This window comes from Salmo salar, chromosome 05 (assembly GCF_965601325.2).
Source record: "Salmo salar chromosome 05, fSalSal1, whole genome shotgun sequence".
In the NCBI taxonomy this organism is placed as follows: Eukaryota; Metazoa; Chordata; class Actinopteri; order Salmoniformes; family Salmonidae; genus Salmo; species Salmo salar.
Window position 1 is genome coordinate 6,572,680 of NC_138295.1, and position 16,399 is coordinate 6,589,078.

The window sequence follows — 16,399 nt, forward strand, 5'->3', positions numbered from 1 at the left end:
TCTCTCTCTCTATATATATATATATATATTTGTCTCTCTCTCTTTCTCGCTGCCTCTCTCTCTTTCTCTGCCTCCCTCTCTCTATCTCTGCCTCTCTCTCTCTCTTTCACTCTCTCTCACTTACACTATTCCTATAAAACACCTTGGCAGACTACCGTACGCCTGCTCTGTTTTTCTCTTTTCTCATACGTTTCATATCAGGAATGGCTTGATTCACAGTTGAAATCGGTCTATGCCTGTGTACTGAGGATCTCTAGTCATGTATTCATCTCACTCGTCTGTGAGATGTGTGGTTGACTTTTATGAGCTATGGGTGAACATGTTTTCCCCAGAGGTTACCGGGCCTCCTTTGATCGGGGCTGTAGCAGATAGCTCTTATGCTTTGCTTGTGGTGAGCACAGTTTTACTGTGAAGATGTGAGGAGCTGCATGGCGCTGCTGGCTATGGCTATAGCCTGTTGTGTGTGTATTCAGAAAAAGAAGGAACGACAGTACTGTTTCATATGTCAAATCAACCACAGCTGGTTTAAAATGACTATGTTGGTTTAACTTCATTCGTACAGAATGTAGAATGTTTTATACCCGATGTTCCTGTAGAATAATGTTGTACCCTAAACGAGAACGTTACCAGCCAATATACACAGTGCATTCGGAAAGTATTTCAGACTCCTTGACTTTTTTCAACATTTTGTTACGCCACAGCCTTATTCTGAAATGGATTAAATAGTTTATTTTCACTAATCAATCTACACACAATAACCCAAAATGACAAAGCAAAAACATGTTTTTAGACATTTTTTCAAATGTATGGTATAGCAACACCAACTTAAATATCACATTTACATAAGTATTCAGACTCTTTACTCAGTACTTTGTTGAAGCACCTTTGGCAGGGATTACAGCCTTGAGTCTTCTTGGGTATGACGCTACAAGCTTGGCAAACTTGTATTTGGAGAGCTTTTTGCATTCTTCTCTGCATATCCTCTCAAGCTCTGTCAAGTTGGATGGGGAGCATTGCTGCACAGCTATTTTCAGGTCTTTCCAGAGATGTTAAATCAGGTTCAAGTCCGGGCTCTGGTTGAGCCACTCAAGGACATTCAGAGACTTGTCCCAAAGCCACTCCTGCGTTGTCTTGGCTGTGTGCTTAAGATCGTTGTCCTGTTTGAAGGTGAACCTCCGCCCCATTCGGAGGTCCTGAGCACTCTGGAGCAGGTTTTCATCAAGGATCTCTGTACTTTCCTCCGTTCATCTTTCCCCCGATCCTAACTAGTCTCCTCTCAAGCGCTGTCAGGTTGGATGGGGAGCATCGCTGAACAAGTATTTTCAGGTCTCTCCAGAGATGTTTGATTGGGTTCAAGGTTTTACCTCGATCCTGACTAGTTTCCCAGTCCCTGCTGCTGAAAAATATCCCCAAAGCATGATCAAATCAAATCAAATGTTATTGGTAACATACACATGTTTAGCAGGTGTTATTGCAGGTGTAGCGAAATGCTTGTGTTTCTAGCTCCAACAGTGCAGTAATATCTAACAAGTAACATCTAACAATTTCACAACAATACACATAGAAATCTAAAGAAATGGAATCAAGAATATATAAATATTTGGACGAGCAAAGTCAGAGCGGCATAGACTAAAATACAATAGAATAGAATACAGTATATACATATGACATGAGTAATGCAAGATATTTAAACATTATTAAAGTGGCCAGTGATGTCAAGTCTATGTATCTAGGGCAGCAGCCTCCAAGGTGCTAGTGATGGCTATTTAACAGTCTGATGGCCTTGAGATTTTTTTCAGTCTCTCGGTCAAAGCTTGGCTACACCTGTACTGACCTCGCCTTCTGAAGGATAACGAGGTGAACAGGCAGTGGCTCGGGTGATTGTTGTCCTTGATAATCTTTTTGGCCTTCCTGTGACATCGAGTGCTGTAGGTGTCCTGGAGGGCAAGTAGTTTGCCCCCGGTGATGCGTTGGGCAGACCGCACCACCCTCTGGAGAGCCCTGCAGTTGCGGGTGGTGCAGTTGCCGTACCAGGCGGTGATACAGCACGACAGGATGCTCTCAATTGTGCATCTGTAAAAGTTTGTGAGGGTTTTAGGTGCCAAGCCAAATTTCTTCAGTCTCCTGAGGTTGAAGAGGCGCTGTTGCACCTTCTTCACCACACTGTCTGTGTGGGTGGAACATTTCAGTTTGTCAGTGATGTGTATGCCAAGGAACTTGAAGCATTCCACCTTCTCCACCGCGGTCCCGTTCATTTGGATAGGTGGTGCTCCCTCTGCTGTTTCCTGAAGTCCACAATCAGCTCCTTTGTTCTGTTGACATTGAGTGAGAGGATATTTTCCTGGCACCACTCTTCCAGGGCCCTCACCTCCTCCCCTGTAAGCTGTCTCTTCATTGTTGGTAATCAGGCCTACTATTGCCACCACCGTCCTTCACCGTAGGGATGGTGCCAGGTTTCCTCCAGACGTGACGCTTGGCATTCAGGCCAAAGAGTTCAATCTTTGTTTCATCAGACCAGAGAATCTTGTTTCTCATGGTCTGAGAGTCCTTCATGTGCCTTTTGGCAAACTCCAAGCGGGCTGTCACGTGCTTTTTACTGAGGAGTGACTTCCGTCTGACCACTCTACCAATAAATGCATGATTGGTGGAGTGCTGCAGAGATGGTTGTCCTTCTGGAATGTTCTCCCATCTCCACAGAGGAACTCTGGAGCTCTGTCATAGTGACCATTGAGTTCTTGGTCAACTCACACTAGGCTACCTGGGGCGGCATGTTGCTTAGTAGTTAGAGTGTTGGACTTGTAACCGAAAGATTTCAAGACTGAATCCCTGAGCTGACAAGGTAAAAATCTATTGTTCTGCCCATGAACAAGGCAGTTAACTCACTGTTCCAAGGCTGTCATTGAAAATAAGAATTTGTTCTTAACTGACTTGCCTAGTTAAATAAAGGTCAAATAAACAGACCAAAGCACTTCTTCCCCGATTGCTCAGTTTGGCCGGGCAGCCAGCTCTAGGAAGAGTCTTGGTGGTTCCAAACATCTTTCATTTAAGAATGATGGAGGCCACTGTGTTCTTGGGGACCTTCAATGCTGCATAAATGCTTTGGTACCCTTCCCCAGATCTGTGACTCAACACAATCCTGTCTCTGAGCTCTTCAGAAAATTCCTTTGACCTCATGGCTTGGTTTTTGCTCTGATATGCACTGTCAACTGTGGGACCTTATATAGACAGGTGTGTGCCTTTCCACATCATGTAAGATTAATTGAATTTACCACAGGTGAACTCAAATCAAGTTGTAGAAAGATCTCAAGTATGATCAATGGAAACAGGACGAACCTTAGCTAAATTTCGATTCCCATAGCAAAGAGTCTGAAAACGTATGTAAATATGGTATTTCTGTTTGTTTTTTTTGTACATTTGCTAAAATTTCTAAAAACCTGTTTTCACTTTGTCATTATGGGGTATTGTGCGTAGATTGATTAAAAAAAATAAAGTATTTCATCCATTCTAAAATAAGGCTGTAACGTAACAAAATGTGTTTAAAAGTCAAGGGGTCTGAATACTTTCCGAATGCACTGGATAAATATCTATTGTGTTGTACAGTAACTTCCTATTCATTGTTGTTGGAAAATCACTTTCCTCTGTGACCCCAGCAATAGCAGGATTAACAGTGTTTTATATCCATCCTGTTTGAGAACAGACCTGGGTTCAAGTACTATTTCAAATCTTTTAAATACTAAGTTTGCCCTAGCCTGCCTGGTTCTGGACGTGCAGAGTTTGTAGTTTTGGGACTATTCTATTGGTTCCATTAAGCCAAGCAAGCTCAATCAAGCAGAAATTGCGTATTTTAAATTATTTCAAATAGTATTTGAACCCAGGTCTGTTTGGAGAATAGAATAGCCTACATTCAGTCAGTTCCACACAACGGTGACTCATCTAACAGCACTTTAGCTGTTCTAAAATGAGCATCGTGGTTGATGCCTCTGGTTGAGCCACACGCAGGCACATCCACACACACACACACACACACACACACACACACACACACACACACACACACACACACACACACACACACACACACACACACACACACACACAGCGTAGGCTCTGGTTGATGGTTCCCTCTTCTTTCTAACTCTCCAGGTATAACAGTGTTGGAGGGCCCCATGTATGCAGTAGGTGGCCATGATGGATGGAGTTACCTGAATACAGTGGAGAGGTGGGACCCCCAGGCTAGACAGTGGAACTATGTGGCCAGCATGTCCACCCCACGCAGCACTATGGGAGTCACCGCACTCAACGGAAAGTAAGTGGCTGTACTAAAACATTATGACAGCGTACAGTAACAGTTGTTACTAAAACACAAGCTTATAAGACATAAGGCACAAAATGAAAGGAGAATTTCTTACACACTAGAAGCTAATAACCAGCACAACAGGACAAAATAGTTCTGCTTCTTGTTATGTAATACATTTTGGCTAATGCCTGACCTTCGTATCAAAACAAGAATGTTTTTCTTTGTGTGTAAGCCTGAAACTAGACTACCACAGGTCTACGTTACAAAACGCCACACAACAACGGACTGTTTTGCAGTGTGTTTTCACTCTATAAAACCCTTTAAGATTGTCTTCCTGAATCTGGGTAAAAAAATAGACGACAAGGAAGGAAGATGTTTCTACAACCCTCCATTCCTCTCTGCTAAGGAAGTCTGAGATTCTCCCTCCCTTAAAAGAAGATTTCATATCTGAGCAACATCCAAAATCCGATTTGTACCTCTTTTATTGTCCTTACAGATTGTTTGCAGTTGGTGGTCGGGATGGGAGCTCGTGTCTGCGGTCGATGGAATGCTTTGATCCACACACCAACAAGTGGAGTATGTGTGCCCCCATGGCGAAGAGGAGAGGAGGGGTGGGTGTGGCCACGTACAACAGCTTCCTCTATGCTGTGGGTGGTCATGATGCCCCGGCGTCCAACCACTGCTCCAGACTCTCAGACTGTGTAGAGAGGTAAACAACCACTGTCCCAGACTATCAGACTGTGTAGACAGGTAAACAACCACTGTCCCAAACTATCAGACTGTGTAGAGAGGTAAACAACCACTGTCCCAGACTATCAGACTGTGTAGAGAGGTAAACAACCACTGTCCCAGACTATCAGACTGTGTAGAGAGGTAAACAACCACTGTCCCAGACTATCAGACTGTGTAGAGAGGTAAACAACCACTGTCCCAGACTATCAGACTGTGTAGACAGGTAAACAACCACTGTCCCAGACTATCAGACTGTGTAGAGAGGTAAACAACCACTGTCCCAGACTATCAGACTGTGTAGAGAGGTAAACAACCACTGTCCCAGACTATCAGACTGTGTAGACAGGTAAACAACCACTGTCCCAGACTATCAGACTGTGTAGAGAGGTAAACAACCAATCATAGCTCTGGTCTACAATATGGCTGCGTTTCGATTTTTGGGAGTTGCACATTTCCCGAAATGCATTTAACAATGGTGAAAACTCCCTCTAGCCCAGGCTTACACCAATCCAATGCTTTTGAATCCATGACAGAGATGTAAGTACACACTTTTGGGAGAAGTGCAGAGACTTGGGACGTAGCCTATCTCAGTACTGAACTAGAACGTAGCCTATCTCAGTACTGAACTAGAACGTAGCCTATCTCAGTACTGAACTAGAACGTAGCCTATCTCAGTACTGAACTGAGAACGTAGCCTATCTCAGTACTGAACTGGGACGTAGCCTATCTCAGTACTGAACTGGGACGTAGCCTATCTCAGTACTGAACTGGGACGTAGCCTATCTCAGTACTGAACTGGGACGTAGCCTATCTCAGTACTGAACTGGAACGTAGCCTATCTCAGTACTGAACTGGGACGTAGCCTATCTCAGTACTGAACTGGGACGTAGCCTATCTCAGTACTGAACTGGAACGTAGCCTATCTCAGTACTGAACTGGAACGTAGCCTATCTCAGTACTGAACTGGGACGTAGCCTATCTCAGTACTGAACTGGGACGTAGCCTATCTCAGTACTGAACTGGGACGTAGCCTATCTCAGTACTGAACTGGGACGTAGCCTATCTCAGTACTGAACTGGGACGTAGCCTATCTCAGTACTGAACTGGAACGTAGCCTATCTCAGTACTGAACTGGACGTAGCCTATCTCAGTACTGAACTAGAACGTAGCCTATCTCAGTACTGAACTGGGACGTAGCCTATCTCAGTACTGAACTGGGACGTAGCCTATCTCAGTACTGAACTGGGACGTAGCCTATCTCAGTACTGAACTGGAACGTAGCCTATCTCAGTACTGAACTGGGACGTAGCCTATCTCAGTACTGAACTGGAACGTAGCCTATCTCAGTACTGAACTAGGACGTAGCCTATCTCAGTACTGAACTAGGACGTAGCCTATCTCAGTACTGAACTGGGACGTAGCCTATCTCAGTACTGAACTAGGACGTAGCCTATCTCAGTACTGAACTGGGACGTAGCCTATCTCAGTACTGAACTGGGACGTAGCCTATCTCAGTACTGAACTGGGACGTAGCCTATCTCAGTACTGAACTAGAGTAAAAAAACTCAACATTGTGTCTTGTTATAGATTTTATAAGGGTGAAGTATAGCTATGCGTGTGGAAACAGAGAGTTGGGTGTGTGTCTTGTTATGTCCCTTGAGGTGAGGCATTGGCCGTGTTCGAGAGCATCAAAACCGTGATGCATCATGGGTAAATTGTGACTAACTGATTGATCTACTAATGAATAGTGAGGAGTTATTTATGATGCAAGGTGATTTGTAGATCAGTCAGTCTCAACGCCTTTAAAGTTGGCTGCAGTGTCAAACGCAGACATTGACATTGTTCCACATCGCAGATGACTGCCGACTGACAGATCTACAACAAACCTTGCATCATAAATAACTACTCATTATTATTTGTAGATCAGTCAGTCAGTCACAATTTACCCAAGGCACATTACAGGTTTGATGCTCTTGAACACAGCCATTGTCTCTGTCTGTCTGCACGTACAGGTCAAACCCAAGACACGTCATTCTTTCCATTGGAGCTGGTTTTTAGTAGTGTGATTATCTGGCTTCTGCTTCCCTCTGCTGGCTGTTCTGTAAACATCAAACTGTAGCTGATACACACTGCATGTGACCCTATCAATGAACAGAATATCATCGTGTCAAAATAATGAAACAGAAAATGTCATTAAAAAAAGTCTATATAATAAAAAAAAAAATATATATATTGTTGAATTCATCCATGGACAAGCTTAATCTTTTCTCTGTATCTCTTAAATATCTCAGTGCTCACTACACTTCTTCAGGTATTTCCCTTTATCCTTGTATTTCCTCTATGTCACTGCAGGTATGATCCCAAAACAGACACATGGACTACGGTGTCCTCTCTGAGTGTCCCCAGAGATGCTGTAGGTATCTGTCTGCTAGGAGACAGGCTATATGCTGTCGGAGGATACGATGGAACATCCTACCTGAACAGTGTTGAGTCCTATGACGCACAGAACAATGAATGGACTGAGGTAACCTTAATCATTCTATAGAACGTTTCTCGACCCAGAATTTCTCAATTCCAATTGCCAGGCACACCCTTTTATTTCCATACTGTAATAGCTTTTTTAAAGACAGACTGAATTACCTTTTCATTACCCTTTACTGTATGTCTCCAACAGGAGGTCAAACTCAACATTGGAAGGGCTGGAGCCTGTGTTGTAGTTGTGAGAATACCTTGAGGACTACAACTCCCTACAACCCCCTGGAATGCCACACAGAACACATGATATGGTGTCACCACTGATGTCACTGAGAATGTTTTTCCTTCAGTTTTTCTATTGTAAAGACAAACCTCTACTGCATTCCTCACAAACCAATGTTTCCATCAACAGTTATTTTCATTGTCCACTTGAAAGGATTTTATCTTTGATTATAAGAACGTACTTTACCATATCTACGGATCAAGTAGTGGTTAGTTGTGGTTAAAAAAATAGGAAACTCTGCCACACTCTTGTTGTTATGGTTACTCTGTTAAAATGCTCTATCAGAAAATAATGTTCTCTATATGATACAAAGAAAGAAATTACATTTATTAATTGATACTTTGACATTTATACAGCAGCATTCTATATTTGTCTCATCACATAATATTTTTTGGATTTATATGTATATAAATGTATATGTATACCTCTCTTTTAGCCACCTGAAAATTAAATGTACTTTTTCTATGTTTACTACATCTCTGTTGCTAAACTGGATTTCTACTCTTGGACAAAACGTTTTGAAGAAGGATCACTGTGAATAATACTGAAGACAAAGAGTTTGCAAAGTGCAATATCGGGACACTGTACCAGAACAATTTGAGAAAGTTGCTCATGTTGCACATCTTGCTCTTCTTGGATATAGTTTTTTTTTTAGAAAGGAAAGAAATCTAACAAACATTTTTCAAAATGTTTTTCTTTCTTTCTTGGAAGCTATAGCTGAATTACACCAAAGTCATTACCCAGTCTTAGAAATGTTTTGTACATGTTTTAAAAAATATGTTTACAAAATTGTGAATATACAAATATATCATATTGATATTTCGCAAATTTTAGTAGGTTTGCTAAAATTGAAGTCATCTTTATAATTAATATCATGCCTAAACCACTGCATATACTGTCATCTCCAGTGTTTCTTTTTATATTTTGGCATGCTAGTTAATATTAATTTGTAATTAAACAATATTGATATTTTTTGGGGTGTTTCATTAGGATCCCCAGTAGCTGTTGCGAAAGCTGCAGCTACTCTTCCTGGGCTCCACACAAAACATGAAACATGACATTATACAGAACATTAATAGACAAGAACAGCTCAAGGACAGCACTAGATCCATTTTAAAATGGCACATGTAGCCTGCATATCAATACATACACACAAACTATCTTAGTTAAATAGGGGAGAGGCATTACATTTAAATTTTAGTCATTTAGCAGACGTTCTTATCCAGAGCAACTTAGAGTAGTGAATGCATACATTTCATACATTTTTTTTTCTTCCTGTACTGGTCCCCCGTGGGAATTGAACCCACAATCCTGGTGTTGTAAACACCATGCTCTACCAACTGAGCCACACGGTACCTATTGTGGTGTTGTGGTGTGATGTGTTGCTTTATCTGTTTAAAAAAAAAAACTAGTTTGCGGTTCATTTGAGCAACGGAGTTCCACACAATACTGGGTCTATATAATACTGTACGCTTTCTTGAATTTGTTCTGGATTTGGGGACTGTGAAAAGACCCCTGGTGGCATGGCTGGTGTGGTAAGTTTGTGTGTCAGTGCTGTGTGTAAGTTGACTATGCAAACAATTTGTAATTTTCAACACATGAATGTTTCTTATAAAGAGAAGAAGTGATGCAGTCAGTCTCTCCTCAACTCTAAGCCAAGAGAGACTGGCAATGAAGAGCAAGATGTGCCGCTCTGTTCTGGTCCAGCTGCAGCTCAACTAGGTCTCTCCTTGCAGCACACGACTGGACAATAATGAAAATAAGACAAAACAAGAGCCTGCAGGACTTGCTTTTTGGAGTGGGATGACATAAAAGCAGAGCAACTCATTATTATGGACAGACCCCTCACCATATTTACAACCATTTAATCTATATGTTTTGACCATGACAGTTTACAATCTAAGGTAACACCATGTCATTTAGTCTCATCAACTTGTTCAACAGCCACACCATTCATTACCAGATTCAGCTGAGATCTAGAACTTAAGGAATAAATTGTACCAAATGCAATGCTCTTAGTTTTAGAGATGTTCAGGACCAGTTTATTACTGGCTACTCATTCCAAAACAAACTGCAACTTTTTTGTTAAGGGGTTCAGTGACTTCATTAGCTGTAGTTGCTGATGTGTATATGGTTGAATCATCAGAATACATGGACACACATGCTTTGTTTAATGCCAGTGGCAGGTCGTTGGTAAAAATAGAAGAGTAGAGGGCCTAGAGAGCTGCCCTGCGGTACAACACACTTTACATGTTTGACATTAGAGAAGCTTCCATTAAATAAAAACCCTCGGAGTTCTATTAGATAGATAGCTCTGAATCCTGACTGGCACAGCTGTCTAAAGGCACTGCATCTCAGTGCAAGAGGTGTCATTACAGTCCCTGGTTTGAATCCAGCCAGGCTGAATCACATCCAGCTGTGATCGCGAGTCCCATAGGGCGGCGCACAATTGATCCAGCGTCGTCTGGGTTTGGCCGGTGTAGGCCGTCATTGTAAATAAGAATTAGTTCTTAACTGACTTGCCTAGTTAAATATAAATAAATAATATCCACAATATGACAGAGGTTGAAAAGCCATAATGCATACATTTTCTGAATAACAGGTTATGGTCAATAATATAAAAGGCTGCACTGAAATCTAACAGTACAGCTTCCACAATCTTCTTTTTATCAATTTCCTTCAACCAATCATCAGTCATTTGTGTCAGTGCAGTACATGTTGAGAGCTCGTCTCTAAAAGCATGCTGAAAGTCTGTTGTTCATTTGTTTACAGAGAAATAGCATTGTATTTCATCAAACACCATTTTTTTCCCAACAGTTTGATAAGAGCTGGTAGTCAGCTGATTGGTCTGCTGTTAGAACCAGTAAAGGCCACTTTACCACTCTTGGTTAGAGGAAGTACTTTGGCTTCCCTCCAGGCCTGAGGACAAATACTTTCCTCTAGGCTCAGAATAAAGATATGACAGATAGGAGTGGCTATAGAGTCAGCTAGCTTTCCATCTAAGTTTTCAATGCACAGAGTTTGTCATTATTGATCAATAACAAAAAAAAATCCACCTCTCCCACACTAACTTTACAAAATTCAATGCTTTTCTTTCATTATTTTTTTATGCATGAGTACGGTGGCTCACTGTTGGTTTTTGGCATTTCCTGCCTAAGTTTGCCCACTTTGCCAATGAATTAATCATTAAAATAACTGGCAACAGGGCCTCCCGAGTGGTTCAGCGGTCTAAGGCACTGCATCGCAGACCCGGGTTTGTTCCCATGCTGTGTCACAACCTGCCGTGACAGGGAGTCCTATAGAGGGCGGCTGGCTTCTTGGTTAAGTGGGCGGGTTTTAAGAAGCATGGTTTGGCGGGTAATGTTTGGGAGGACCCATGACTCGCCCTTCGCCTCTCCCAAGCCCATTGGGGAGTTGCAGCGATGACACAAGATCGCAATTGGATATCACAAAAAAGGGGGTAAAATACAAAAACATTTAAAAAAAAATAATTGGCAACATCAAATGGTTTTGTGATGAATAAGCCATCTGATCTGATGAAAGATGGAGTTGTATTTGTCCTTCTACCCATACAATTATTTCAAGTACTACAACGTTTTTTCCATCATTCTTTATATTATTGGTCTTGGCTTTCATAATACAGTTTCTTCTTCTTTTTGTATAGTTTAGTCACATAATTTCTCGATTTGCAGTAAGTCAGCCAGTCAGATGTGCAGCTAGACGTATTAGACACTCCCTTTGCCCCATCTCCTTCAATCATACAGTTTTTAATTTCCTCATCAATCCATGGAGCTTTAACAGTTCTAACAGTCAGTTTCCTAACAGGGCATGTTAATCAATAATTGGAGGAAGCACTTTCATAAATTCATCAAGTGCAGCATCTGGATGCTCCTTATTAATCACATCAGACCAACAAATACTTTGACATCATCTACATAAGAGTCACAGCAAAATCTTTTGTATGATCTCTTATATACTATTTTAGGCCCAGCTGTTGGAACTTTGGCTTTCCTGGATAAAGCCACTATATTGTGATCGCTGCATCCAATGAGTATGGAAACCGCTTCAGAACAAAGGTCTACAGTATTAGTAAAAATGTGATCAATACATGTGGACGATCTTGTTCCTGTAGGGTTTGTAAACCCCCTGGTAGGTTGATTAAAACTTGAACCAGATTACAGGCACTGGTTACAGTGAGGAGCTTCCTATTGAGCCTGACACCTTGATGATTATCATCAATATTCAGGTCCCCAAAAAAGTAGACCTCTCTGTAACATCACGTACACTATCAAGCATTTAACACATATGATTTAGATACTGACTGACTGTTAGCACTTGGTGGCGTATAGCAACACCCCTAAAGAAAAGTCTTTAGATATGCCAAGTGAACCACAACACTTAAATAACAGCCAACATAAAATCTTCTCTAAGCGTTACAGGGATATGTCTCTGAATATATACAGCAACACGTCCTGAATTGTCACGACTTCTGCCGAAGTTGGTCCCTCTCCTTGTTCGGGCGGTGTTCGGCGGTCGACGTCACCGGCCTTCTAGCCATCGCCGATCCACTTTTCTTTTTCCATTTGTTTTATCTTTGTCTTACACACCTGGTTTCAATTCCCCCAATTACTTGTTCATTATTTAACCCTCTGTTTGTTTGTGAGTAATTGTTTGTCTTGTATACGGTCTGTTATTGTGGGATCGGTATATTGTGTTGTATTTTGTGAATACTTGAGTAAATACGGTGATTACTCATATCTGCTGTCCTGCGCCTGACTCTCTACACCAGCTACACACAGGCCCATTACACCAATAAGCATTCCCGTCTCTTCTATAGATGTTATATCCTTGTATTTCTACTGCTGTATCATCAAATTAACTATCGAAGTGAATCTCAGAAATGGCTAATATATTGAATATTAGCAGGTTATTGATTTTCATTTACCTTATTTCTAAGGCTACATATATGAATATGTGCTATTTTCAGCCCTTTCCTGGGTCAACTATCAAACTTTTTTATCCCCCTTTATAACTGGTGCTTACATGCATCCTTTTGACCTGCTGTTGTCCACATTCTGATGGTTCCCACATTTTTAGACAGGTGTAAATGTTTTAAAAGACGCATCTTCCTGAGCACAAGTGTAAACGGATCGAGACAGTCAAACCATTTAAATCATAATTATACCATCCTCTAAAATCATTGACAGATAGCACCATTCACTTATTTATTTATTTTAAGATGTATTGATGCCATAAGTATTATTTTGAAAAGTAAATCTGTGAAATAATTAGCATACAAGGAAATCTGTTCACAATGCGGACACTATGGCTGGATAAGAGACACATTTTAATACCATGTGTGCATGCAACAAACCTTGATCAGATAGTGATCAGATAAGGAAACCTACATGTTAGCACAAGTTGTAAACGAGGCTTATGTGACAAGGTAAGAACCATGTTTCCCAGGGAACCCTAATCAGTTGTGAACATCTAAAAATGTATAGAAGCATCTCAATGGACATGGAAAGAGGTCTTAACTTTGTATCTGTGCCATTATGGCGTCTGTGACAGGATGGGCAGCGCCACTAAGGCTATCTCCATTTAAAGTAGTACATTTTCTTACTTTTTTTTGTGTTTGAAAAAAAGTGGAAGTGGAGAGTGGAAATGGAGCACAAGCAGTGAGTTGAATCACACCTGCCTTCAGGTCATTGTCTTTCAGTTTTATGTCCCATACTTTCTACAAGGAAACAAATTTAAATGGGCAAAATCTGTTGTTTTATTTCTGGTAGGATCTTAATGTGATCACCCTGTTGCAGGAGAACTTTCAATGCAGGAAATGTAAAACTTGCAATGTATTTGAGGTTTAAAAAGGCTTCTGAAGTTTGTAATTTCCACTTCGAAATTTCAGACTTGATTTTCCCTTATGAAAAATGTGACCGATTGGCTTGATTCGGTCTTGTGTAGCAACATTTTAAATGGTGTTTTTTTTTACATTGGATAAAGGTATATCATACACTACAGCTGAGGAACAATGGGAAAGTAATTCTGCTTTGAAAGTTTGAAAAACTTGTAACCTCACTTTTGACAAAATGGCCGTTGAATGTTTTGGTACCCCTACGGGAGAGGTCTTCTTTGTCTTCACCCATTCAAATCAAATAAAATCTAAGTTTATTTGTCACGTGCTTACTTACAGGCTCTAACCAATAGTGCAAAAAAGGTATTAGGTGAACAAAAGGGAAGTAAAGAAATAAAACAACAGTAAAAAGACAGTAAAAAATAACAGTAGCGAGGCTATATACAGTAGCGAGGCTATAAAAGTAGCGAGGCTACATACAGACACTGGTTAGTCAGGCTGATTGAGGTAGTATCTACATGTAGATATGGTTAAAGTGACTATACATATATAATGAACAGAGAGTAGCAGTAGCGTAAAAGAGGGGTTGGCGGGTAGTGGGACACAATGCAGATAGCCCGGTTAGCCAATGTACAGGAGCACTGGTTGGTCAGCCCAATTGAGGTAGTATGTACATGAATGTATAGTTAAAGTGACTATGCATATATGATAAACAGAGAGTAGCAGCAGCGTAAAAGAGGGGTTGGGGGGGGGGTGGCACACAATGCAAATAGTCCGGGTAGCCATTTGATTACCTGTTCAGGAGTCTTATGGCTTTGGGGTAAAACTGTTAAGAAGCCTTTTTGTCCTAGACTTGGCACTCCGGTACCGCTTGCCATGCGGTATTAGAGAGAACAGTCTATGACTGGGGTGGCTGTGGTCTTTGACAATTTTTAGGGCCTTCCTCTGACACCGCCTGGTGTAGTGGTCCTGGATGCCAGGCAGCTTAGCCCCAGTGATGTCCTGGGCCGTACGCACTACCCTCTGTAGTGCCTTGCGGTCGGAGGCCGAGTAATTGCCGTACCAGGCAGTGATGCAACCAGTCAGGATGCTCTCGATGGTGCAGCTGTAGAACCTTTTGAGGATCTCAGGACCCATGCCAAATCTTGTTAGTTTCCTGAGGGGGAATAGGCTTTGTCGTGCCCTCTTCACGACTGTCTTGGTGTGTTTGGACCATTCTAGTTTGTTGTTGATGAGGACACCAAGGAACTTGAAGCTCTCAACCTGCTCCATTACAGCCCCGTCGATGAGAATGGGGGCGTGCTCAGTCCTCCTTTTCCTGTAGTCCACAATCATCTCCTTTGTCCTTTGTTGAGGGATAGGTTGTTATTCTGGCACCACCCGGCCAGGTCTCTGACCTCCTCCCTATAGGCTGTCTCGTCATTGTCGGTGATCCGGTCTACCACTGTTGTGTCATCTGCAAACTTAATAAGGGTGTTGGAGTCGTGCCTGGCCATGCAGTCGTGGGTGAACAGGGAGTACAAGAGGGGACTGAGCATGCACCCCTGGGGAGCTCCAGTGTTGAGGATCAGCATGGTGGATGTGTTGCTACCTACCCTCACCACCTGGGGGCGGCCCGTCAGAAAGTCCAGGATCCAGTTGCAGAGGGAGGTGTTTAGTCCCAGGATCCTTAGCTTAGTGATGAGCTTTGAGGGTACTATGGTGTTGAACGCTGAGCTGTAGTCAATGAATAGCATTCTCACATAAGTGTTCCTTTTATCCAGGTGGGAAAGGGCAGTGTGGAGTGCAATAGAGATTGCATCATCTGTGGATCTGTTTGGGCGGTATGCAAATTGGAGTGGGTCTAGGGTTTCTGGGATAATGGTGTTGATGTGAGCCATGACCAGCCTTTCAAAGCGCTTCATGGCTACGGACGTGAGTGCTATGGGTCTGTAGTCATTTAGGCAGGTTGCCTTAGTGTTCTTGGGTACAGGGAGTATGGTGGTCTGCTTGAAACATGTTGGTATTACGGACTCAATCAGGGACATGATGAAAATGCCAGTGAAGACACCTGCCAGTTGGTCAGCACATGCCCGGAGCACACATCCTGGTAATCCGTCTGGCCCCGCAGCCTTGTGTATGTTGACCTGTTTAAAGGTCTTACTCACGTTGGCTACGGAGAGCATGATCACACAGTCGTCCGGAACAGCTGATGCTCTCATGCATGCCTCAGTGTTGCTTGTCTGTGATTTAGCTCGTCTGGTAGGCTCGTGTCACTGGGCAGCTCGCGGCTGTGCTTCCCTTTGTAGTCTGTAATAGTTTGCAAGCCCTGCCACATAAGACGAGCGTCGGAGACGGTGTAGTATTATTCAATCTTAGCCAGGGATTGACGCTTTGCCTGTTTGATGGTTCGTCGCATGGCATAGCAGGATTTCTTCTAAGCTTCCGGGTTAGAGTCCTGCACATTGAAAGCCGCAGTTCTACCCTTTAGCTCAGTGCGAATGTTGCCTGTAATCCATGGCTTCTGGTTGGGGTATGTACTGTGGCAAAGAAGGGGGTCGAGTGATAAATGGCAGATATGTGAGAGCAGAACTAATAAACGGGCTCTGCTCTATCACTAAAATGGCCGCCCCGATCAGAACTACAGATCACAAAATGGCCGACTGCCAAAACTACAATTCCCAGAAGCAAGGGGAACCCTCAGAAGGTGGGGCTGCCCCACAGATAAAGGGTCAAGACAAACCAGGAAGAGAGAGAGAAAGGGCTGGAAGGATCTGTG

At 42.4% G+C, this 16,399-nt stretch overlaps 1 protein-coding gene across 1 annotated transcript in view; it reads left to right on the forward strand.

The window, feature by feature from the left end:
- LOC106604165 (kelch-like protein 4) overlaps positions 1-8,263 on the forward strand; it is a 42,268-nt gene extending 34,005 nt beyond the window's left edge. Inside the window, exons 8-11 of the mRNA XM_014198583.3 lie at positions 4,144-4,306; positions 4,794-5,006; positions 7,382-7,553; positions 7,704-8,263. Coding sequence (XP_014054058.3) covers positions 4,144-4,306; positions 4,794-5,006; positions 7,382-7,553; positions 7,704-7,763 — 608 coding nt within the window. The 3' untranslated portion in view covers positions 7,764-8,263. The remainder of the gene's footprint in view (positions 1-4,143; positions 4,307-4,793; positions 5,007-7,381; positions 7,554-7,703) is intronic.
- Positions 8,264-16,399: the final 8,136 nt, after the last annotated feature.